The sequence below is a fragment of the Dryobates pubescens genome, chromosome 6 (genome assembly GCF_014839835.1).
Source record: "Dryobates pubescens isolate bDryPub1 chromosome 6, bDryPub1.pri, whole genome shotgun sequence".
Classification (NCBI taxonomy): Eukaryota; Metazoa; Chordata; class Aves; order Piciformes; family Picidae; genus Dryobates; species Dryobates pubescens.
Genome location: NC_071617.1, coordinates 42,898,685 through 42,924,966, shown reverse-complemented (window position 1 = coordinate 42,924,966; position 26,282 = coordinate 42,898,685). Strand labels below are relative to the sequence as shown.

Below are 26,282 nucleotides of genomic sequence, written 5' to 3'. Positions count from 1 at the left end.
TGAATCTCCCTTCCAAAGGGTAGCTCAGGAGAGAAACAGAATCTGCTTTCAGAGAGTTTATCATGCACTGTCTGTAAATTATGATTGTTTTGGATTTCCCCTGGGCAAGCTCAATTGGTTTATGCCTGCAGTACAACCACAGACCATAAAGAAGCAACTTAGTCTCCTTTTACAATGATTTTTTTCAGCTGTCTTGTAAGCTTTAGGCTGGATGTTACGAAGAAGTTCTTCATGGAAAGAGTGATTGGCCATTGGAATGGGCTGCCCAAGGAGGTGGTGGAGTCACCATCACTGGAAGTATTTAGGAAGAGACTGGATGGGGCACTTGGTGTCATGGTTTAGTTGATTAGATGGTGTTGGATGATAGCTTGGACACGATGATCTCAAAGGTCTCTTCCAACCTGGATAATTCTATTCTATTCTAAGTATCACAGTATCACAGTATCACAGTAACTAAGGTTGGAAGAGACCCCAAGGATCATCAAGTCCAACCTGTTCCAACAGACCTCACAACTAGATCATAGCACCAAGTGCCACGTCCAATCTCCCCTTGAACACCTCCAGGGACGGCGACTCCACCACCTCCCTGGGCATACAGTATTTTAACATTTTGGTGGCAATAACCTGTTGAGGAATGGCTTGAATCGCAGGGGCATAGTTCTATGGAACAGCTGCTTGAACAAAGTGTGTAGGCCGTACTCCATCTTAATGTTTGCTACTCGCAGTGAGCAGGTACGCTGATATTAGGGGATTACCACGGCCTTGAAGCCTGGAGGATGTGCTGGCAGCTGCAAGTGTGGATGGGGCATGGAGGGTCATTGTGACCTTGGAGCTGTGCTTGCAGCTGTGAGTATAGATAAAGGATAAGTAAAACAAGGAGCTAATTAGAGAGGAATTTGCACGTAGATTCTAACTGTAGGTAGGCTGGATATTATGATGTAACCCTGGACTAATAGCCAATGGAATAATTACACTTGTGCATATTTAGCTGAAATACTATATAAGCTGTGCTTTCTAACAATAAAGTGAAGCTTGCTTATCAATCATATTGATTGCTGCGAGTCTTTCCCTCACCCTCCACGTCGATGGATTTCTCTTCCCGACAATAACCTTTTAAGGTAAGTTCTGAAGGCAGTTGGAACAAGAGCAATGGCAGAACAAAATACCTTACAAGATGGTAGAAATTATTTTCCTTAGACAAATTATTTTCCAGTTTTACAAGAGCAAATATCACCCTGTATGAGCAATGTAGCATGTACTCTCATAAAGACAGAAGTATTAATAGAATTTTTGAAACAGACGGCAAATAAAACATTTATTCAAAGTTTCTGCCACATTTTTTCCCATAGGAAATTAATTAGCTCAGTGGTCCAAGATAAACACATCTAGAATATTGTTAATAATAATGTCATTTTTGAGATGTGATTAAGGTGAATATGAGAAACTGCTAAGAGAAAAAATGTGATTACATAAGTAATCAAGAATTTTGTAGCACATCTGACATCCAAAATCACCTAATCTTTCAAATGCCCCCAGCATGGTGACTCTGCCTTAAAAAACTATAGTGCATGTGGCTCTTTCAAGTGTTTAGAAGCATTTCAACTGTTTTACTGCTGCTCCTCTCTCTTGGAAATTGGCAGAGTGAGCTCTGTTTTCAGATAGCTAGCTAGCTGAAAAGGAGGAGTGTGTCTTCTGAGGTGCTACAGGACTGCAGCAAAGACAAGACACAATTAAGATCCTTTCATAGGCTCTCTGTGCCAGAAACAAGGAAGTCTGGGGTTTGTTTTCAAGATAGTAATGCTCTAGGGACACTAAGCAAAGGACACTGTTCAATTAATCTTGCATGCATGAATGGCTTCCTGCCTTATTCTACCATAGAGTTTGACTTAAACCACAGCTAGAGATCTTGTGCATAACATAAAAACTCAGCTATTCTATCAGTTAAGAATTTAAAAAAATATATATGTTTAAGCCATTGCTTTTCACCATTTCTTAATAACATTTATATTAGTTTCTTTAAAAAGATGCTTGGGTTTGTGATGAAGTCTGGAAGACCAGCTCCATGAAGGGACTTAATTTTTAAGATTATAATTCACAGAATTTTCAAAAGCATTTAAGTGATTTAGAGGAAAAACATTCTTTAGATTCTATTTTAAATCTGCTTCTTTCATCATCAGAAACAAACACGCTTTAAATACGTAGCAAGGAAATTATATACACGAGTTGCTTAAAATCTATACTTTTACCTGAAACATGGATGGTTCTGTGGCAGATGAAAAGTTTAAACATTTTGACAAATGCTCTTCTGGGTCATATTTCTTCACATATGCCTTAATCATGACTGTCTTTGCAGTCCCCTGTTCTCCTATGAGCAAAACCGCCTGTAACAGACATTTCAATCAAAACTTATAATCAAATACACAGAAAAGACCTATTTTAGAGAAAGTGATACATTCTGTGTCTACTTTTCAATGATATATTGTTCTGGTAAGGTTTTCCTGTGTCTCCACATGCAGTGACACAGCAGATGTTTTTCATCCCACCCAGATTCTCCAGGAAAATTATTGGCAGTTAAAAAGGAAAAGACAAAGTGAGAATATACTTGACATTTTTCCTTAAGTTGCCTAACTTCTTCCACTTTCCAACACATTCACCACAGGATTCTCTTGTAGAGGATGACCTTAATAAGGTTTATTCAGATTAAAGGTGCATAAAATTCTTGGTTCAAGATGGTATTTTGACAGCAAGTATTTTACTGCTACTTTCTCTTAATGTTATATATTAAGAGTATAAAACTTATTTTCTGGTTAATCTGTAAACTGTTGGTTGGTGGGGTGGACAAAGAAGAAGAAGGAACAAAAAAGAAGAATTAAGAAGAAGGAAGAAGAAAGAAGAAGAAGAAAAAAGAGGAAAGAATAAGACGAAAGAAGAAGAAAGTAACAAATATGCTAAGACAGAAGACAGTCTTTCCTGGTCTCCATCTTACCTTGGTAAAATCTCAAACTAAACCAGAAAGCTGATGAACCAAAGAATTAATGCTTCTTTCTTTTAAACCCTTTACAGAAATCATCAAATTAGTCTGCTGTTTTTTCAGACATGTAAGAATACTCTGTGACAGATGGTATTATCTTCATTATTATATCTGCTCCATGAAAGGAATTTAATCAGCTTGCGAAAGGGAGTGTGTATTTATTTATGTGAGTACTGAAGCTGACAATGCAGGAGATTTGAAATATTCATATACTCCTGACTGACTTGTTCCTGCTTTAAATTGAATGCTCTCCAACAGATAGCCACAATAATAACATACAGTCTCACTCTTCAGCCTAGTTTTGAACATCCAATTGATCAGCTGACCAGATGATAGTAATAAACTTGCTGAGCCAATGAGTGAAGTCAGACCTGTTAAACACCACTTTGGTTTCATCTAGTATGTGTAATTCAGCTGTAGGTGGAAAGAAAGGTCATGCTGCTATGAGCTGATCCAGAGGAGAAGACAAAAATAAAATAGGTATTTCTCTATCACAATTCATTATGTGATTAAATCAAACTTTAGGAAATACAAAATATCTCAAAACAAAGCAAGCTAAATGCCTCCATGGAGGGCAATGCTCTGCTCTACAGGGAAGCATACACAAGTACCATTGCACACTGAATGCTGAAACTTTTCAGCTGAAGAGAGGGAGATTTAAACCACAGAGAACTGTGGAAAATGCCAGGTTTCAGATACTTTTTTGATAAGATTGAAAGCGATTTGTTAATTTCTATTACAATGATGACCAAAAGAATGCACCTTGAAATATAATCAATATCTCCCAAGACATTATTTGTTTCCAAATACAAAGATTCTTCATGTTTTCATAACTTGTGCCAGATACATCAAAGGCCAATTACAGACCCTGAAATAATTTCATCAAACCAAATCAACAGGTTTTCTGTCCAAATCCCAGAATTTTACAGGAAAAATAGGTTCCAGTACTGACTTACACACTTGTGGTATTTCTAATACTGGGCTTCTGCTTTGAAGAAGGGAACACACTGACTTGTTTCACAAGCTGATACTGATTTCCATAGGAAGTTGCTGGTGTTAGCACCATTTAGCTGAAGCAAAATGAGCATTTCTCAGATCTTACTCTGTTTGAAAACAGGCCTGTATAAGTTTTACTAACTATTGTTCAATGTGGCCTGAGTCAAAAGTCATAACATCACGCTGGCCCTTACTGGTTAAAGCTGCATGAGGAGTGCTCTCCTTTTCTACAGTTGTGGCTGCTGCTATAAACTACAGCTTTCCTAATTAGAGGGGAGAAAAAATACTGTAAGGGCTAGGAATTTCAGGTTTTTACTGAACCACCTTGTGAAATGTATTTTCCTTGTTTCTCTATTCAAAAAGGTATACATTAGAAGAGAATTAATATGGCAAAAAGACTAAGAAGAAAGTTTTATGACATTGAGAAAAATGCTAGGTAATTGGAGCTAAAACTTTTATGACAAAAAGAAATATTTTAAAAAAGAATACTTAAAATACTTAAAACATTTTGCCTGTGCACAGAAATACACATAGAATACATACATAGAATAAACCAGGTTGGAAGAGACCTTCAAGATCATCGCGTCCAACCCATCAACCAATCCAACACCACCCAAACATCTAACCCACGGCACCAAGCACCCCATCAAGTCTTCTCCTGAAAACCTCCAATGATGGCGACTCCACCACCTCCCCAGGCAAAATATGTACAGAACATTCATGCTATGAAAATAAGAATGGAGCAATATGCACCTGGTGAGCAATGACTAGAGACAGAGAATATTAAGAACAATTGCAACCCCAGATACTTAATAAGTAGTTTCTATTTCTTTTATACAGTAGGCATGTACTTTTAAAAGTAATCCTATACTTACTTTCTGTTGTTTTGCAATTGTGTTTATCAAAAACTGAGTTCTGACATTGTCAACATTTGGAACCAAAATGGAGGCATAGTCTGGAACATCGTTTTTTGGATAAACATAATCCTGAACTCTTTTACTCCAGTGCTCCCACTCGCCTAATATGATAAAATCAGGGGAAAATATTTCACAATGTTATTATCATGTTCAACTTTCTGTTAGTAGAGGAAAAAGAAAAAGGAAAAAGGAAAAGATCCTAGATGTTATGGGCAAAGTACTATAAAATAATAATTTAAAAAAAAAAAAGGTGTTTTCAGATATAGCTAAAACTCATTTAACAAAGGACATACTTAGTAATGACCCCTAATTATCTACAATCCTACTAAATATGCAAATATTTGTTAAATTTATATATAACTATTTAAATTAAACAAACAACAAAACACACACAAAAAAATCCCAGCCTTCAAATGAATCAAAACCAAACCCCAAACGTACCCCAAACCAACAAAAACAAAGAATGTGTGCCTAGAAACGCATTCTTATCCTGCTGGTGAACAGTTTTAGAACACAAGAATGGGGATTATGGATGTGTACACTAAACACTGCTGGCAAATAAAATTCTGAATTTAGATATAAGAGAAATAGATCTACTCATGTAAGAATAGACACTGAAAGAACAGTAAGCTTTTAGTGAAATTGGCTGTGCATTATTCAAAGTATAAATTTGTTGTAGAAAATATCACACTAGTCAAAACAACCTTATTGATTCTGTGATAATATTCACAATATTCGAAATATGACACCATCCTTGCAGCCTCATAAACCATAAGATTTATTACTGATTATCAGATATGAATAAGTAATAGTTATTATGTTTTCAGATTCTAATTGTAAACAAAAAACACTACCTGTGAGGAAATGAAATATATAATTAATATTAATTTAGACTAAGCTATCTTAAGTGTCTAAAAACTGTAGTCTTGCTAATAGAAATCTGTAAGAATATAATTAAAGACAAACAAAATAAGAAAATGTTACCAGTAAGGATTCTATACTTCTTTTCTGATTTCCTACATGCATAGAGGCATTGCATACAGAATCTGTGTTAACAGTATATTGTCAGCAAAAAAAATCTCCACTTATATGACTGTACAAGGACTAAAGGAGTATTTTAAATTTCAGAGAAGCTGTTCTCCATTTTTAAATGCCAGTCTAAAAATAAGAGAATATTAGTAATTTCTCTTACCTTTATCAGTAACATAAAACTCATACATGGTTTGACCGGAGCCAGGTGAGATTCCTGGTAAGTCTAATTTGTTATCATGAGCTCTAATAAAGGCTTCAAGTTTATCTCTACTCTCCAACTCCAGAAGTGCACCTAAACTCCACATTATTGCAAAGCAGAACAATTTATGCAGATGAGATGTAGATGATAAACCACCTTCTTCTTTCGATGGAATCAAGCCCTCCAGAAGATTAATAGACTGAAAATATTTTAAAATATTATGCATTAAGAAAATATTAGATAATCACATTTTATTTTTAAACATACAAGCATATGCATTATTTATATGTATTCAAACTTTAAATCATAATCTGAAAACCAAGGCAGGCTGCCAAAGAAAACATACAATCCGTAGAATCATAGAATCAATAAGGTTGGAAGAGACCCCAAAGATCATCAAGTCCAACCTGTCACCCAACACCTCATGACTACTAAACTATGGCACCAAGTGCTACATCCAACCCCTCATGAACACCTCCAGGGATGGTGACTCCACCACCTCCCTGGGCAGCACATTCCAATGGCCAACAGCTCTCTCTGTGAAGAACTTTCTCCTCACCTCCAGCCTAATCTTCCTCTGGTGCAGCTTGAGACTGTGTCCTCTTGTTCTGGTGCTGGTTGCCTGGGAGAAGAGTTCCCCCACCTATCTACAACCTCCCTTCAGGCAGTTATAGACAGCAATAAGGTCTCCCCTGAACCTCCTCTCCTCCAGGCTAAACAATCCCAGCTCCCTCAGCTTCTCCATGTAGGGGTTGTTCTCACGGCCTCTCCCCAGACTCCTTGCCCTTCTCTGGACACGTTCAAGAGTCTCAATGTCCTTCTTAAACTGAGGAGCCCAGAACTGGACAGAGGACTCAAGTGGTGGCCTAACCAGTGTTGAGTCCTGGCACACAATGACTTCCCTACTCCTGCTGGCCACACTGTTCTTGATGCAGGCCAGGATGCCATTGTCCTCCTTGGCCACCTGGGCACACTGATGGCTCATGTTCAGCCACCTGTCAATCAGTACCCCCTGGTCCCTTTCTCTTGGGCAGCTCTCCAGCCACTCCGACCCCAGCCTGTAGCGCTGCATTTCAGAACTACAAACCCAGGAAAGCAGACTAAATATATCCATATAAAACTGGATACAATTTCAAAGTTACTTAATAATTTGATCAGCAACTATCCTTTCAAATTATGCCTACAATAAATGTAATTTAAGACCTAATGTAATAGAAAAGCTTTTTAAGGGGTTTTATAATACCTAGCAGGATATTGGGGAAAGTTGGTAGGGCCTAAACATTTCTTTCCATGCTTACACGTGAAAGAATTTTCAATATCTGTCAGTGTGTTTATCTCAGTTATGGTCAGTTGATGCATCTATCACATTAACTTCTATTCTGTATTTAAAAAAATAAAATAAAATATTAAAATACCCTATTTTATAATTGTTCAGTCTCTTTCTAAGGAACTAGATTCTAGTAACTTGCTATCCACAATTCTGTGATGTTGCTCATGAAGCTAGATATTTGACTGTCTGAGATAATATAACTCATATTCCCTTTGTATACAAGCATATTGTTTCAAAATATCTCATTTTAACAATGAAACAGAGTTTTAATTAGCTCATGATGTTCTGGATCTCAGTAATATTCTGTAACAAGGCTTTAAAGAAAGGAAAAATAAAGCTGGCCTATAAAAACCTCACAGACATTTGTAACAAATCAGATTAAAATTTCATTTTGGCTAGCATTTCATCTACAATAGCAACCAAAAGGGGACAGTAGAGAAGAGTAAAACCAAAGAATAAACTATCTTGGCTTCTGGTGGTACTGGGTGTGGTACTTCCTATTGGTACTCTCTTCAGCCTGGGGTTTTCTGAATTAAATACACTTTCTAAGTTTAGCAATTCTAAATGGAATTTCCACCCTGAAAATATTGACTGGTCTTGAATCTACATAAAGCTTTATTGTCTATAATACTCCTAAGCAAGATAGGCCTGCTACTCATTGCATTGAAAGGTGTTTTTTTTCCCTTTGTGAAACCCTTCATGCTTATCTTCGGTGAATTTCATTTGTTGTTTTATTACCTACTTATTCAGTCTCATAAAGTCTGCCTAGAGTTCTTCACAGTTAATTGTTTTGTCCTTATTACCCTAAATAATTTAGTATGATCAGTAAACTTCTTTGCCTACAACTTTTCCAAACTGTTCGTGAACCTTTTGAGCAACATTGGTCCCAGCAAAGCTACCTTAGGACCAGTGGCAACCTCTGTTCTTCCTAAGAACTGAAACTCTTATCACACAGTTTGGATCTTCTTTTGTATCTTCTAATCACTTATTTATCTAGATATGAACCTCCTATCTTCTGCTGCAACTGCATAGTTTCTGTGTAAATCAGTGGTAAAGAACTTTATTGAACACCTTTGTTCCTTTAGACAGGCCATATCAATCCAATCTCCTTCAGCTACAAGTTTACTGACTCTTCCAATAGGCTTTTAAGGTAGCATAACTCTTAACAAAAAACGTGTTGAATGTCCAAAGGTAAATTATATTTGTTTCCCTAATGAGGTGGGCTGGTAAACAGTTAGAAAATCAGTGGAAATTACAAGGAGGAAAACAAAGCTGAGACCACTTTATATATATATATATATATATATATATATATATATATATATATATATATATATATATATATATATATATATATATATATATAAAATGATTACGAATCTGTTGTAGACAAAACCAGCTTAAATTGTGAATGCTAATGTATGTCAGACAGTTTGGTACACGTGCATGTTTGGGTGAACATCCAAAACTGTATTTTAGAACTAAAATACTACTCTGCTATCTGTTAGACATAACTGGTTTGAGATGGCTATAAATTTTTAACACAGCAACATGTTCTGAATCCCACAATTAATGAAGAGACATAAGACAGAACAACCAGTTAGGAAACTGATAAGGTACAGTGCTTTTACACATAGATTCTATAGATATCCCAATTCTATTTGATACAGTACAGTTAATTTTTGCAGCATTTGATGTGGCTTAATAGCCACATTAACAGCCAAATTAATATTTGCAGCAAAAGACTGTTGAAAACCTGAAGCTAAATCCCTAGAGTAGAGAGATATTGAGTGCAAATTTACTAGTTTAATATTAAACTGAAGTGTCATCAAAATATATTGTTTTGCCTGCTCTCATATTCAAAGGCACTACTGACATGAGAGTATCAATATAAAACTGAGATTCCACAGACAAATGGAAAATCCGGAGACAGACTGCAGATGACAGACTCAAATCAGGTGGAACCAAGCAGTACAGGACTGACAAACACATAATTTTATTATTAATAAATCACTGATAAAGTTTGGACTCCACTCAAGGTAGAAGTCCAACTGATAGGAAAGGACAGACAGAAATTATTATATTGACCTTGGAAGAGCTGACTGACAGAATAACAGCTATTATATCTGGAAATAAAAAGTTAATTAGGATTATTCTTCACTCCCTCTTTTGACACGGCCACTAGGGTTATACTGACATCACAACTTGGTTGGTATTAAAAGAACTAAAATGAAACCATGAATTTATTAAGCACATGCTTCTGAAAACTGACTGAATCTTACAAAACACACTCAATAGAAGACTAGCCTATGTATGATGTGAGAAGTAAAATTTCCTTTTGCACATCTCTATCAGTTCCTCTTATATTGCCTAAGAAACAAATATTAAGTTTGAGGTTTTCTTTGTGAGAAAACAGTATTTTCAAATGAATTGTTTTGCTTTCAAAGGTTTTCCTTTCTATTTCTGCATGTTTAGTGTAGTCACTCAATTCATACAGACCCACATAGCATCTGTTTTACCTGCATAATGTAGTTACATTCCAGAAGCTCCATTTTTGGGTTGAGATTTAGTTTCATATATGTATATGCTGGTTCAAAGATTCTATCATACAAACTTTGTAAAAGTTCAGCTTCCTGAGAAGAACGCCTCTTCAGCCATGCCTGAAATCATTCACAGTATTTTTATGTATAAAATGTACAACAAGGTAAATTTAGGAATAGACAGTAATGAGAATCTTACTTGCAATATTGGTCTCCAACTGAGGGCAGATGAACTGATGTAGACCATACCCATTCGAGAAACTGTTGCTGGAGAGGCATTCTCAATGTTGTGGACCTCAAATAACAGTTTACATGTAGGAGACATGGGAATTCGATCACCATTTGCCAGAGTGAGTGTCTTGTTATCATCTAAAACTGAATTTAGATTCTCAATCCAGATTGCATCTACAGGACCGTCTAAAACCAGAAACACATTTTCACCTGGAAAAGCAAACAAAAGAGAATATCACCATGCTGAAAGAGCAAGAAAATATTTTTGCAAAACATGGTCTAGAACTTAAATATTGTATAAAAAAGTATTTTGTTTGTAATTTCTACCATGTCCATGGATGGTCATTACTATATAAACTGCATACTTAAAGATCTATTTCTGAAACAATTAGTAGCAAATGAGGTTGCAAGTATATCTTTATGATGTTGAACATCTGTGATGAGATTGCTCTCAGACAGACTGGCTCTCAGACAGATGGGCTCTCAGACAAGACACCATGCCACTCTCTCTCTCCTCCTCCTCAACAGTACAGAAGGAGAAAACATGGTAAAAATGCTTGTAGGGTGAGGTAAGGACAAGGAGGACATTTATCAGCTACTATCACATGCAAAACAGACTTGACTTAGGGAAAATTATTTTATTGCAAATTAACATAGACTTTGATCATAAGAAACAAAAACCCTAAGCCACCTTTCCCCCACTCCCTTTCTCTTTCTCCGGAACATGTTCCTTCTCAAATGAGTCTAACTCTTCCTCCTTCCTCTCTCTTCCACCCCACCCTGAGCAGAACATGAGGGATGGGGAATTCAGCATTTTATAGCTAAACTAAGGGTTCTTTGGACAGCTAAGCAAAAGGCATTGAACATTGATAGACCTCATTTAAGTTAATAAAAACTATAATCATGCATGAATTCTGAAACCCTAGTTGTTTTTCTTTTATTTTGTAACATAAATACAAATGAAAGTGCTACATTTTGGCAACTGAATTTTAACATTCTGGTTTCCTTCTGAAAGCAGGAAATTTTCAATAGAGAAAATATAGACACCTCCAATGTGTAAAATTCAACTTCATTTTTAAAAGAGTCTCCTTCTAACAAGGTTCCCCAGAAGAATATAATTTGTTTAATATATATATTCTGTATTTTTTCCAAGATCAGTTAACTACTCTGAAAAGGAATTTCAGTATTCCAGTTCTAAAATACCAAAATATGCACATGGGTAATGCACAGATGAAAAACTATGGAGAAAAACATTCCCTTAAAGCTAGTGCAATGAATAAATATAAATTATAATTTGCCAGCTTCCAAAAGAACACATCTGCATTGTAGAACTGAAGTAGCAAGGAAATTAATACCTTTTTAAAATTTAGATATACTACTGAAATAGAATTGTTAAACAGTTGCCCTCTCTCAAGAAATAACCTGTAACCTCATCTATGTTTTCTGTAGTTTCTCGCAACAGGTTTCTTCACGTTTTCAAATTCAAGATGCTTTGTCAGCATATCAGTCAAGAGGTATTTTTATGTTACAACACAGAGTACTTACTTACCCTTTTTAGCTTTCAGTGTTTTCCTCCACAGTGTAGAAAAGATACCATCTGTCCAATCGTTAGTTGCAGAATCTAGTTTTCCAAACATTTGGGGAGCAGTTATAGCTTTGGGGTTCATACGCATTTCTTTGTGAGGCTCACCACATTCAGTCAGTGCTCTCATTAACACATTTATGACCATTGTTTTTCCAGATCCACTAGGTCCAAGTATCATCAACCCATGACGTACTAGAGAGGTTTCATACAACTGTCAGCAAAAAAAAAAAATCAAAGTGTTTTAAGAAATACATGCTTTGCAAAGATTTTGGTTTGTATTTAATACATGTGATCACAAATGTATTAGACATCCAAATTACAAGCTCAGGGTGTTTAGGAAGAGAGTGGATGGGGCACTTGTTGCCACGGTTTAGTTGATTAGATAGTGTTTGTGGTAGGTTGAGAGAGGGCTTAGCTCTCCCTCCTCCACAGAGTAAGAAACCACAGCTAACTCAGTCGAAGAGCAAGCTATATATTTACAAGCATATATGGAAAGCAGGTTATATATAACACAATATATACAGGTATTTACAATATATACACAGAAATACACAGCAAAGAGAAATAACACAACAAAAATCCCTCCCTGAGGGAGGGATCCCCTCCTTGGAACTCCCTCTCTCCCCCTCCTACCTCCCTTTTTCCCCAAAAAGGGGTTAGAGAGAGAGAAAGGCAAGTTACTAAGGAAAAGAGTAGTTAATAAGCTTCAAAAGCCCATGCAGGATTAGTTTTTGCTTATCTGAAGGCCAACTCCAGCAGTTCGCAGAAGAAGCAGGCAGGGAGAACAGGCTGAAACCTCCAACTCCCCCCAACTCCCAAACCGAACTGAACTGAGGAAAAAAAAATTTCCAACTGCTTCACAATCTAAAGCTGCATTTTTGTTTATCAACCAATGAAATTCGTTTAGAATATCAGAATGTTTTGGTTCTAGTACCGAAAACATTAGCCAGTGTGTTCCAGCAGTGTTTGTTCTTAAAGGCACAGCCTCAAACGACCACAGTGTTGGATGATAGGTTGGACTTGGTGATCTCAAAGGGCTCTTCCAGCCTGGTCTGGTCTGGTCTGGTCTATCCTATCCTATCCTATCCTATCCTATCCTATCCTATCCTATCCTATCCTATCCTATCCTATCCTATTCCATTCCATTCCACTCCATTCCATTCCATTATATTCCATTCCATTCCACTCCATTCCATTCCATTCTTGTCTCTTTACAACAAAAAGGCACAATAAAATAAAATAAAATCAGCATGTGTTTGCTGATTTTTAGTGTTTTGTGGAATAGTACATACCTTCACATCCTACTCTTCTAAGTTTACTATAAAACAGTTTATGGAACCAAAACTTGCCTAAACTTTTCAAAATCACTAAAAATAAATAAATTAATGTTTTAAAAGTAATTTTCTGTATTAGTGAAAAGGAAAAATGAATAGCATCAAAACATTAATGTTGCAGAAGATGACTAGTCACTACAGTGCTAAAACATGTGAGCATATGAAACAAACATAGGGACCGTGCTTCCTTCAGGGCTGTGGATGGATTTAGGTTCAGGAAAATTCTTCATTGATTTTTCTATTTTTCTTTTAGTAGTAGCTTTAGGCTTGCTATGGAAGTGGCTGGGTCTGCCTACAAAAGGACCGACCAAAGGGGTAGTCCTCACAGATGACAGGACTTCATAAGGAGAAGCATATATAGCTGCTTCCTTTGCAAGCTGAATAAAGGCCCAGGAGCAAGATCTACAGGCACTACAAATCAAAACCACAATCAAGTTCACCAGCAACTTGACAATTTCAAACTTCTTATTCCCAGTGGAAGACTGAATTTAAGGCGCAAGCAATCTTCATATGACCAGTTTAGCAACCAGAAATAGTAAGCCATGAGTTAAATGGCTTAATGAACATGACTTCAAGAAGGATGGCCAAAAAGTGTTTTCTCACATGCAAAAAATCTGCTGGTCATCAGTGTGAAGTCATGTGAAGGACAATATAGATCCAGCATGCAGAGTACAGAGCAAAACCTTCTGTAAATTAGGTGGAGTGTGAACAGAGCCATAAATATACCTCTGATTTGATGTCAGAGACATGGTATATTAGTTGCTGCAAGGTAACATAAAGCAGGATGTTACCCTTTGTACACTGTACATTACACTAGAATATTGTAATGCATTGTGCTTCTTGCTCCCATACAACAAAATACACATAGATTTAGATTTAAGCTAGACAACTTTGAAAATTTTTCAGAAATCTGATAATAGGCACAATGGTCAAACTGCCTATTTTGGTTTAAATCTAGTTTCCTTTAAGATACTTTTTAAAAACCAGTTATGTAGTTTATAATTTAAAACTGTATAACCAATGAACAAGCCTAGTACTTCAAGGCTTGTAATTTCAGAAAGACTCTATTCTAAGCTTATGTTTCAAGAAGATCCAAGCACATCTCCACAGGGTAAAACATTCTGAGGTGTCAGTTGTGCTACTAGACTATTTGTTTCTAGAAGCAGTCTGACCCTTGTGCTTATTACCAGAGTTTGGAAAAACCTTAAACTAAAGAGCAGCAATGCTTTAGTTACCTTTCTAGCTTATCAATTTGTAATTAGTGACTGTCTAATTATTTATTTCTTGAGTTGCATTTGGTTAGGCTGCACCTTGAGTCCTGTGTCCAGTTCTGGGCCCCTCAGTTTAGGAAAGATGTTGAGTTGCTGGAACATGTCCAGAGAAGGGCAACAAAGCTGGGGAGGGGTTTGGAGCACAAGCCCTATGAGGAGAGGCTGAGGGAGCTGGGATTGCTTAGCCTGGAGAAGAGGAGGCTCAGGCTTATTGCTGTCTACAGCTACCTGAAGGGAGGTTGTAGCCAGGAGGGGGTTGGTCTCTTCTCCCAGGCAACCAGCACCAGAACAAGAGGACACAGTCTCAAGCTGCACCAGGGGAGGTTTAGGCTGGATGTTAGGAAGAAGTTCTTCCCAGAAAGAGTGATTGGCCATTGGAATGTGCTGCCCAGGGAGGTGGTGGAGTCACCATCACTGGAGGTGTTTAAGAAGAGACTGGATGGGGTGTCTATTCTATTCTAATGTGGATAGGGGAGTGTCTTGGCATAAAGATTATCAGAAAAAGAGTTAACTGTCTTTAGTAATACATTCAGTTTCCAACATGACTACTTGTCAGAAATACAGCTGTTAGCCATTTAAATGTTATGCTGTAGTACAGATCCAAAAAACATTTAATCACCTTTTTTTCCTTCATAATAAAGACATATTCATTAATCACCACATCATAAAGATTATTCCACACTAAACCCATAATCCAAAATCACAGTTTAGTTATTAAATCATTAGTTCACTAACAATAATGTAAAAATATGTTGAAGTCAAGATAATTTCTTGCAACATGTTAAGTTTTATCTCTTTTCAATCAGAACATGCTTCAGGTCTATGGAGCTCACAAGGCAAGGTAAAGAAAATATACTACAGTCCTGGCAGTCTGCCAGTGCATGTGGTTTATTTCTCCATTCCTCAAGTGCCAAGAATCAAGTGTTTGTCAGGTCAAAACTAAGCAACTTTATTTTAGGCAAATAACATTGTTTTTAATAACTTTTTGCTACACCATCTCTCATTGTTACTGAAACTCTTGTACACAAATATCAGACAGACATGTATTTCACTTAGGTGTGGTCTTTCCACAGTCTTAGGTGGCTAATGCACTTCAGAAGGATGAGAATTTTGAACACTAGATAGACAAATTGACAATATCTGTGGTTTTTTGTATCCTTTGTAGTCTACAAAACCTCTAAATCTCTTTAGAGCTTTAATTTTTCAATCACACATACATCAAAGAAACAATTTCCTTTGTATGATACTGAGACTATTTTTGATTCTTTCATTTGACTGTACCCACATGCATGGTGACCTGCATGCTTGTTCTAAGTTCCACAAGTTTGTCATATTCTATGCTAAAACACATATGTTCTGTACATTCTCATACTTTCACTTTTTCAACTCAGTATAGGCAAGCTGGATGATTACCCAAGCAAGTGTGCAAATTCTCCATACTCATGAGTAAAATCTTTGCCTACAAATGTCTTCTCAAACTCACCATGAAGACTCTTCTTCATTACAGAAACATATTTAAGTCAGAAATTCCGACCTCTTAAACATTTCTTCACCCTTATGAAGGTGTTTAAGCTTCTCTAACTTAGCAGGAGTTGCTCCCTGTCTGTGTTTATTTTCACTCTATTTACTGCTTTGTCCTTCAAAATGCCTCCTAATGCTTCTTATGACCTACTGTCTCTAGTCTAACAAATTCACATCAGAGACCCATGCAGGTGCCTTGTTGCATCATTCAGGTAACAGATGCACTATCATATGTGGGAAAGGCTGGGTTAATAGGCTGGGGTTTTTCCTTCTTCTGGATAATTTAAAGAAATAAAAACATAAATCCCTTGGATTGGTCTTCCTTAGTGTAGAATAGAATAGAATAGAATAGAATAGAATAGAATAGAATAGAATAGAATAGAATAGAATAGAATAGAATAGAATAGAATAGAATAGAATAGAATAGAATAGAAATTAACCAGGTTGGAAGCGACCTTTGAGATCATAGAGTCCAACCTATCATCCAACACTATCTAATCAACTAAACCAACTAAACCATGGCTCCAAGCACCCCATCAAGTCTTTTTCTAAACACCTCCAGTGATGGTGACTCCACCACCTCCCTGGGCAGCACATTCCAATGGTGAACGACTCTCTCAGTGAAGAACTTCTTCCAAACAGCCAGCCTAAACCTCCCCTGGCACAGATTGAGACTGTGTCCTCTTGTTCTGGTGCTGGTTCCCCGGGAGAAGAGGACAACTCCACCTGGCTACAACTTCCCTTCAGGTACACACAACCTTCCTGTTTTCCCAAATCAGAAGTGCAGGTCCTTGAATGAGACAGTGGTTTAACTACCAGCATGCTATTCTGGCTTCTATTTGTTAAAAACAGTTTGGGAAAGCTTTTACCTGAACAAGCTTAAGATTCCATGGTGGATGGTTAATCAATCCGGCCTCTTCAACCTTATTAGCCACTGCAGTCTGAAGATGAACATAGGTATTGCTGTCCAACTGTAATCCCGGAAAGAGATCATTGATAAGACTAAGAAACAAAGGCTCATCTTCATCAATCTGGAAGAAAAAAAAAGTGCTTAAATCATGGCTATAGAGAGAATATTCTCAAACCAAAAGAAAATCCTATTTTAAAATATAAACAGTAAGATTTTGAAGTATAGGTGCTTAGTTTCATAAACACATTCAGACAACAGGACAGCTCACAACAGAGAATAGCACTTTGAAAATGTCCATGCAAAAAGTAAACTCAGAACTGGAAGAGATTTCCCACTGAATAGACACAGGAATCTATTTGCTATTTGTTAAACACTTGCAGCATACATTGGAAAGAACATCCTACCTGAAAGGAATTATTCAAAAGTCTAATTTAGTGGATACTTGAATTATTCAGTTCACTTACAGTACAGTAAACAGTCTGTACACAATTCAGTACATAAAATGTCATATTCACAATTAAGCCACTATTAACCTATTTGAACTTCTGCACCCTCAACAGTGTTTAAAAGTCTAATAAACTCCCATTGCTGTTTAATTATAACATGAGGATAATCATGTTTTATTTTTAAAAGAAAAGGATGTTTGAAATATTTCTCTAATCTTCTACAAAACCCTATAAAATATTTTGGGTTGGACACAATGATCTTGAAGGTCTCTTCCAACCTGGTTTATTCTATTCTATTCTATTCTATTCTATTCTATTCTATTCTATTCTATTCTATTCTATTCTATTCTATTCTATTCAACAGACTTGCCTCAAGCACTCTTGGTGTTAAAATATTACATTAGATTCTTACCAGCTTTGAAAGATTCATGTCTCTTAGCCCTCTCATGACAATACTTAATTCACTTTCATTCGGCCTGGCTCTCTTTTGAGTTCCAAGAGTCCTCAGTACTGAAAGGATATTCCTCAGACCAAAGTCATAATGGACCTACACAGTGTAAAAAGGCTTATGGATCAGTAACAAGTTCTCTAGCTGTCTAACTGTACTTACACATTCTATGGTGTAGCTGCCCTGCCTAGGAGAGGTAGCTAAAACAGGAATCATTGCTGTTGCTTAGGAATTATTCTATTAAAAATAAATGAAGCATAGTAAGTTTATTTTGAAGAAAGATAGGAAGCTTATAAGGTTTTTATTTTCTAAATTAAATTTGATTGACTTCACCATTTCTAATGCCATATAGCAATTATTTTGTAGCTTTGCGCTAGAAGGCCCAAAAAAAGGTTTCATTCCAGACTCAATCTTTCTAACTGTGGCACCTTAAAGGCAAGACTTCAGCTCGAGGTGGTACTACAGGGAGAAGGACAGCTAAATTAAAACTGAAATGTTCCTCCTGTGGGTTCCAATTTCCAACTACTTTATAGAATCACAGAATCAGTCAGGGGAATAACTGAAATTAAAAAAAAATAAATAAGCTGGCATCATAGAATCAGTCAGGGTTGGAAGGGACCACAAGGATCACCTAGTTCCAACCCCCCTGCCATGGGCAGGGACACCTCACACTAGATCAGGCTGCCCAGAGCCTCATCCAGCCTCGGCTTAAACACCTCCAGGGATGGGGCCTCAACCACCTCCCTGGACAACCCATTCCAGGGCTTCACCACTCTCACAGTGAAGAAATTCTTCCTCACTTCCAGTCTGAATCTCCCCACCTCCAGCTTCATTCCATTCCCCCTAGTCCTATCACTACCTGAGATCCTGAGATGTCCTTCCCCAGCCCTCTTGTAGGCCCCCTTCAGATACTGGAAGGCCACAATTAGGTCACCTCGGAGCCGTCTTTTCTCCAGCCCTAGATAATTCTTACAGAAAAATGATGCCACCAGGCTAATTTTTACCTGGCTGCCAAGTTTAGGTAGGGAATGTCACACACTTGCCACTACAAACTATCATTTTGTAGCATACAAAAGTTCATACGTGAGCAAATGTACATGAACTAACGTGGTCATTTTTTTCAAAAGGTTTATAGATATATTTGTTCTCAGTACACTTAAGCTAATTCTATGTTTTGTAAAAAGCATAAAAACAATGCTTCTAAGACAACCTGCACAACCCAAAACCTAAGGGGCTTTAAATCTGTAGAGGAAAGGAATACGTAACAATACCTGCTTAGTGAGCTGCTCCTCACAGAGTTTATACAGAACAAAGAATTTCTGAGACAACATCACATTATCAATAAATCCGTAACTTGCAAGCTTAACTCTTATAATTATCTGGAATACATTTTTAGAAGTGCCATTAGTTTTTCTGAAGCTAGGTAAGCAAAGTAAGATACATCTTTGTTCTTTCAGTTCAGTCAGTAGTTGTACCTGTCTATCTGGAACCATCATTGCCACAGATCTAAACTGAATTTTGAGATTTTCTGGTAGTTCTTGACGTCCAGCATATCCAGGATTCTATATAAGGAAACAAAGTGCATTATTATTTACAACCACAGCTATGAATTTAATAACCTATGCAAAATTGCCAAAGTAATAACTGAATTTCATTACCATACCAAATCATCAATCTGAATACAATCAAGCAGGTTGATTTCTTCCACCGTATTCCTGATGCAAATAAACTTTCATTACCACTTTGCAGAAAAAGGTTTTGCAAAATATTTTTTAAAACAGATCACAAGCAGTCTACAGTGAAGAGATACTAGAAAGCCCTTCTCTATGTCTTGTGTCTAAAAGGCAAGTCATAAAGTATAAAATCTCACTGAATGTTTGATAGTTTGTGAATGATTATCTGCTGAAGCAAGAATTATATACGAAATTGTAATGGCTCAAGAATACACCGATAGTATTTTGTAACAACACAGCTGTGACATTTTAGGGTGTGCCTTTAAGAAAAGACAGTTGCAGAATTCTCTAGCTGAATGTTTGGGTGTAAAAAGGAAAACAAAGATTAATTCTAAACAAATTACATTGGTCAGATGTGAGATGCACCATAGCAAATCTCTCTCACATTGTTGTCTCTCACTCACTCCAGCTTCAGTCTGTCTGACTTTTCATTTCTTGGCCAGAGCGCATGCAGCTGACCCTGGACTGAAACTGATAAGAAAACTAACTTCTTAACAACTGCTTTGAGCTAACAAATTTCCCTTAATATCCTTTTCTCTCTCTTTCTCCTTTTTTGTCTAATTAACTTGAGCGGAAAGGGAAGGAGGGAAAGAGATTCAGGGGGGAACTCAAAGTGGGATCCTCCTGTGAGGGGGATTTCTGTGTTTGTGGTCTTTCCTGTAAATTCTTGTATGATATTGCAAATATTGTATATTTTGTATATATTTCTTGCATTTCATTATTGCTTGTAAAATACAGCCGTCACTCGCTTCTCCGACTGGGTTAGCTGTGCTTTATTGTTGGTACGGGTGGGCTAAAGTATCACACCACTACACACAGCAAAAATAACACAGTTAACAAAATGTGAACATGACAACTTTACAACAAAACATTGTATGAAAGAAAATCTTCATAACCAAGAAAGCTTGACTAATAGGATGTTTCTGGAAACTTGCTGCAAACATGAGCCATAACTGACATCAGACAGGTGATATTTAAGAAATCAGAGGCAGTCAAAAGATATTTATGACCTCAATTATTATCATAGTATCATAGGATAATTTCAGTTGGAAAAGACCTTTAAGATTATCAAATCCAAACATTATCTATTGAGTCTGGTGCTAAACCATGGCCCTTAGCAGCATATCTATGCATCTTTTCAGTATCTCCAGGGATAATGATTCAACCACTTCCCTGCATTCAAACATGTGGGATTTTAATTTCCCCTAGACATCTTGGATTGCTCTCTGCCTTGGCATTATACATTCCAATGTATGCCTTGACGCTATAAAATCCCCTGCCTATGAGATTACAGGAATGAGTGCTATGACGCATCAGGATTCCTATGGCAACAAGATAGCATACTCTCAAATTTAATACACTAAATTCAGGAGTTTGTGTTTCTCCTTTGGGAAACGGTTGGTAGCATGTAAAATTATATATACTACCTCACATATCTTTGTTGCGCATATTATGCATTCTGGTGTGGGACCTTACTTTGATCTATATATTCTGTAAACCTTTTTTACAAGTAGTCACTATAAGAAAGGGAACAATGCATCTCAAACACCACCCATAAAACCTTCATGGTATAAGAAGTACAGTTCTGTCATGATGCCTGCACTGACTCCAGAGTGACACATAGATCAGAATGGGCCCCTTTGCCACAGAAGGCCAAAGGTGGACATCCAGTATTGTATTTACTAGACTAAATACATCCTGTATCAACAAATGAAGGGATCTGATGAGGTTTTGCACAGGTTTTGAAAAGACCTGTTGTTATCACATTAAGAGGAGTGTGGCTTATTCTAGAATTATGAGACCTATCTTCTTTAACTCGGGTTGAAAGTAAATCCATCCATGTACAGTACCCATCAGACAAGGTCTATGCCCTTTCCAGTATTTCCTGTTCTAAGTAATTTTTCTCTTCTTTTCCTATCGTATCTGTCTCACTAATATGATACAGCATTTAAAGCTAAGTTAGTATTAGTGTATTAGTGTTTCAATATTCCCAATAAGTATGGATGAGTCTGGAAACTTGGCCAAACTCTTAGTCCACAGAATTGCATTTGTACATAGTATAATCTCTCACTTCTCTGGAATTATTACTACATTTACCATTGTCAGGAAAATTCCAAATTCGGGATTTAAGTCTACACAGTCTCCATCAGAAAAAACAAACTGTTTTTTTCTCTCTTTTCTTGCTGTTAAAATAATAGAGATTTGTTGTGCTGCTACTGACAAGACAGGCAACTCAATTCGGTTGAATTCATCGAAGCATCCCCAAGATCCGGACTGTGCAAGACCTAAAAAAGAGGCATAGAAAAATTTATCATCTGGATTTGTTTCTTTTGCATGCATATTTAATATATCTAAACTAGATTTTATTTGTTTGTTTGAAGGAAAAGTAAGTAGTTCTAGTTACTGCCTTGAGGCCAAGGCCTATTTTCCTACAATCCACCTGAATATTTCCATATCAATGAGAACCAGTGTTAGTTGATGTACACAAAATGCTTGAAAGCGAATCAAAATCAGAAAAATCTTTTGATATCATGAGGTATTTGGAAGATCTTCTGTCCAGATCCTTCTCTGAATGTAGCCTTTCATTGTTAAGCAGCAGTTCAATTATTTGCAAAAGGCTGTGGTGTTCAGAAAAGAAAAGTAAAAAAGTGATTTAGAGCTACAAAACACTACCTGCAACTGTTACAACACAAAGTCCAATCAACATTTTTTTTTTATTTTAATTTGGGTCTTCCAGACTTTATAAATGTTTTTAAATTACTTTTTGCCTATCACTTATAATAATAAAGCTTAAAATTAAAGCCTGAAATTACTTCTGCCCTAACTAGGGGTCTGAATAAAACTCTGAATCACACAAGACAGAACACAATAATCTTAGAGCATACATCTCTACACATAAGGATTACCATTTAAAATCCACACTAAACTATGACTTTTTCATGGAATGGAATTAGAATAGAATAGAATAGAATAGAATAGAATAGAATAGAATAGAATAGAATAGAATAGACCAGACCAGGTGGGAAGAGACCTTTGAGATCATCGAGTCCAACCTATCATCCAACACTATCTAATCAACTAAACCATGGCACCAAGCACCCCATCAAGTCTCTTCCTAAACACCTCCAGTGATGGTGACTCCACCACCTCCCTGGGCAGCCCATTCCAATGCCCAGTCACTCCATCTGTGAAGAATTTCTTCCTAACATCCAGCCTAAACCTCCCCTGGCGCAGCCCCACCTGGCTACAACCTCCCTTCGGGTAGTTGTAGACAGCAATAAGGTCTCCCCTGAGCCTCCTCTTCTCCGGGCTAAGCAACCCCAGCTCCCTCAGCCTCTCCTCATAGGCCTTGTGCTCCAAACCCCTCCCCAGCTTTTTTGCCCTTCTCTGGACACCTTCCAGCAACTCAACATCTTTCCTAAACTGAGGGGCCCAGAACTGGACACAGTACTCAAGGTGTGGCCGAGTGCCGAGTACAGGGGCAGAATGACTTCCCTGCTCCTGCTGGCCACACTGGAAAATGTTTTGTGTACACTGGCATTGAAAAAAAGGATGACAGGAAAGAAAATTAAATTGAAAGAGAAATCTAGGAGCACTTTATTAATAACATTAACATTTTAATAAATCAGTAATCTCACCGTTTCCTAACTTGACTTTGGCAAAGTAGCACAAATTGAGTAGCAACTATGAGAGCTGGTGTTCCTTCAGCAAAACAGTATGACAAAAATTGTTGTAGCATTCTTTTCAAAATGCTATTTAAAGTACCAGCAGTTTTCTTTCATGTAAACTGAAAGTTATTTAATAGTGAAAAATATATTCAGCTCATTCTGGATATATTACTGTTAGGCATTTAAGGCTAAATCACTATATTGTCATGTACTTCTTAACACATAAAACACAATAACTTTGAAAAATGAGCTGACAGAAATCCTTTGTGTGGAACAGAAGAACTCAGTGCTGACTGGCCAGAAAACAGTTTTGCAGAAAATGACCCAGAGTCCTGCTTAATAGCTAATTGAGCATGAATCAGAATGATGCCCTTGTAGCAAAGGCAGGCAGGTCCATATTGGGCAGCAGGCTGAGGAAAATTATTGTTTGCCTCTTCTTTGCACTTTTGAGACAACAGTCTCTACTGTGTTCAGTCTGGGGATTACCAGTGCAGGTGAGACAACAGTACACAGGTCCAACAGGCCACCATGGTCAGTGGCTGGAGAATATGAAAGAGAGGGAAAGGCTTAAAAGAACAAAATCTGTAGAGCCTTAAAAGAGCTGTTCATAACTAGCTAATATGAAGCACTGAGAAATTTGAGCCAGGCTTTTCTCAGAGGTGCTGTGGAAAAAGTGGAGACAATGGGCACAGGCTTTAATGTGGGAAATTCCAAATGAACAGAAGTATTTAAAAAAGTGTTATCATGAGGATGGTCAAACACTTAAATAGGGACCCAGAGGTGTTGTGGAACATCCATCTCTGGATACTCAAAGCCCAACATGAACAAGGTCCAAAGCAACTTCTAAATGCACTTGCTAAGTGACCTATGAAGGTCTCTTCTATGCTGCACAAAGAAGTCTTACCTTTGAAAATTCTACCCAAACCTCTGAAGTCCATTTGATCAGAGCAGTTAAAGACGACTACGTATTTTCCCAGAGCCTTTCCCATGTCCTTTGTTGTTTCTGTTTTACCAGTTCCAGCTGGTCCTGCTGGAGCTCCTCCCATATTCATTCCCAAAGCCTGTGCTAAAGTTATATAGCACCTATAAACATTAATTAATATTCATTTATTAGATTATATGAGATATATGCATATGTGTGTGTGTATATATATATTAAAAACAGTTACTTATATGGTAAATACTACAGCTCTTATGTCAAAACATTACTTCTTCATATAGCAGATCCATTAATTTCCATGAGTACAGGAAGTTCAGAACAGTAAGAGTCACAAAATACAGCTTATTATTATTATTAACCAGTACATATTTCATCAGATTAGGCTACCTTTGTCTAAATCTTCAAGTGTGAAAAAATAAGGATATGTGGCCTCTTCCATAATTATGGGTAAACAACTTCTACAGTTCTAAGGAAAAAAAGCCTATAAGCTTTATACTCTTCTTTAAGTCATAGGGTACTATTTTAGTTATATGTGAGTTATGATTTTAGTTATGATCTTCATTCATAATAAGGTATGGAATGGCACCACTAAAATAATTATATTAGAAATTTCCTGTACAAATTAAGTGGTATCTTCAATGTCAAATCAACACAAAATACTGTGAATTATAATATACATAATGAACAGTTTGATAACTACTTCATACAGGTTAGCTTGATACACTACAATATATTGTGGCAAACCTGAACTGCAGGGACCTTGATGTTTTCTAACCAATAGGAAACTTTAAAGTGACTTAATGATTTTACTTTTATATATCTGTATAGTTCAAGGCAAATTGTGTGGTTTAACTTAATATTTTGCATGAGAAATACTTGATTGTTGAGGTCAGTACAGCTCACTACAGAAATGTACTGAACTTTTCATATTGTTACAGTAGCAGTCCTATCTCTTGTGAGAAATATTCAAAAAGCTGTACAGACATAAAGTCTACGTAGGTAGCAAGGTAAATTATTGTGGGCTTCAAGCTGCTTTTGGGTCATGAGGGCATCTTTTTGCAAGTGAAGTGTCTTTTGGCTTTATACTTTGATATTTGGTCAAAACTGGCATCTCAAGAATGGAATAAATGAAGAATTTTGGCAAGAAAACAAGCCAAGAAATTCCCAAGAGGAAAAAAGAAAACAGTTTCATTGTTGTGCCACATTTGAAACAAAATTAACAGTCATTTTCTTGCCTGGCTACATATGAACAGCAGGTGAGTGCATACAGCTGGGATTTTGTCAACATCTGGATTCTCATGGATAAATCAAGAGTGTTTCCTACTACAACAGACAATAACTGGCCATCTTAGGCTTTCCAAAGATATTGGTAGCCAAAAAAGCCCCACCAATAAATCTTATTACAGAATTTGAAACATTTAATGGTTTGGGGTTTTTTGGGGGGGTGTATAGAAATACTGCTAAACTATACACAACTATATTGGCTTAAAGCAATTACTTTCTATTACCTTTTGGGTTTTTGTTGGTTTTTTTTTTTTTTTAAGACCCAGCAGTGATAAAACTTCTCTAGGATTTACTAAGTATACAAATTAATGAGACTGTCTTATCTTTTCTAAAAGAGCACGACTAAGCAACTGTATAAGAAGATTTTCATGAATGACTTGGCCCGCACAGGACTTAATTCAGAATGCATCTCTTTGAAGATACAAATTAAATAAACTCTCCTTACATTAAAAGTATTCATTATGTATAATTATTCTTCTAACCTGTCTGTAAGAGGTGTTATAACAAGACGATCGGTGCAACCCAGAAATTCATTCTGATAAATGAAATCAACATCCGTAATGGATACAAAGACTTTGTCGAAATCCTCTTTAAAGTAGAATCTAGACTGCTTTAACCATTCAAAATCAGTTGGAGATTTGATGTTCATTTTTACCTTAAAAGGAAGTAAATAAATGTATATGTTATAACTACACATCCACGTTTATTGTCTTTGATAACTGCTATAAAATACTTATTTGAGTGGGAATGAGTGTTTTCTCAGGTGGAAGTTCCTATATAAGTAAACTGAAATATATGCAAGCATCACATATGTATGCTAAACTGACAGTAAAACATGTCCCAATTGTTTATCCAGATCATCACAA

The 26,282-nt window shown here is 36.8% G+C and overlaps 1 protein-coding gene across 1 annotated transcript in view; it reads right to left on the bottom strand.

Annotated features, from left to right (window-relative positions):
• Nucleotides 1-26,282, bottom strand: part of DNAH8 (dynein axonemal heavy chain 8) — a 167,268-nt gene that overhangs the window by 61,253 nt on the left and 79,733 nt on the right. The window contains exons 42-54 of the mRNA XM_054162298.1: nt 25,899-26,071; nt 24,097-24,275; nt 21,622-21,809; nt 19,267-19,353; nt 19,063-19,170; nt 17,756-17,890; nt 16,857-17,018; nt 11,826-12,072; nt 10,245-10,486; nt 10,025-10,165; nt 6,137-6,374; nt 4,903-5,045; nt 2,247-2,381 (exon numbers count right to left, since the gene is read on the bottom strand). Coding sequence (XP_054018273.1) covers nt 2,247-2,381; nt 4,903-5,045; nt 6,137-6,374; nt 10,025-10,165; nt 10,245-10,486; nt 11,826-12,072; nt 16,857-17,018; nt 17,756-17,890; nt 19,063-19,170; nt 19,267-19,353; nt 21,622-21,809; nt 24,097-24,275; nt 25,899-26,071 — 2,178 coding nt within the window. The remainder of the gene's footprint in view (nt 1-2,246; nt 2,382-4,902; nt 5,046-6,136; nt 6,375-10,024; nt 10,166-10,244; nt 10,487-11,825; nt 12,073-16,856; nt 17,019-17,755; nt 17,891-19,062; nt 19,171-19,266; nt 19,354-21,621; nt 21,810-24,096; nt 24,276-25,898; nt 26,072-26,282) is intronic.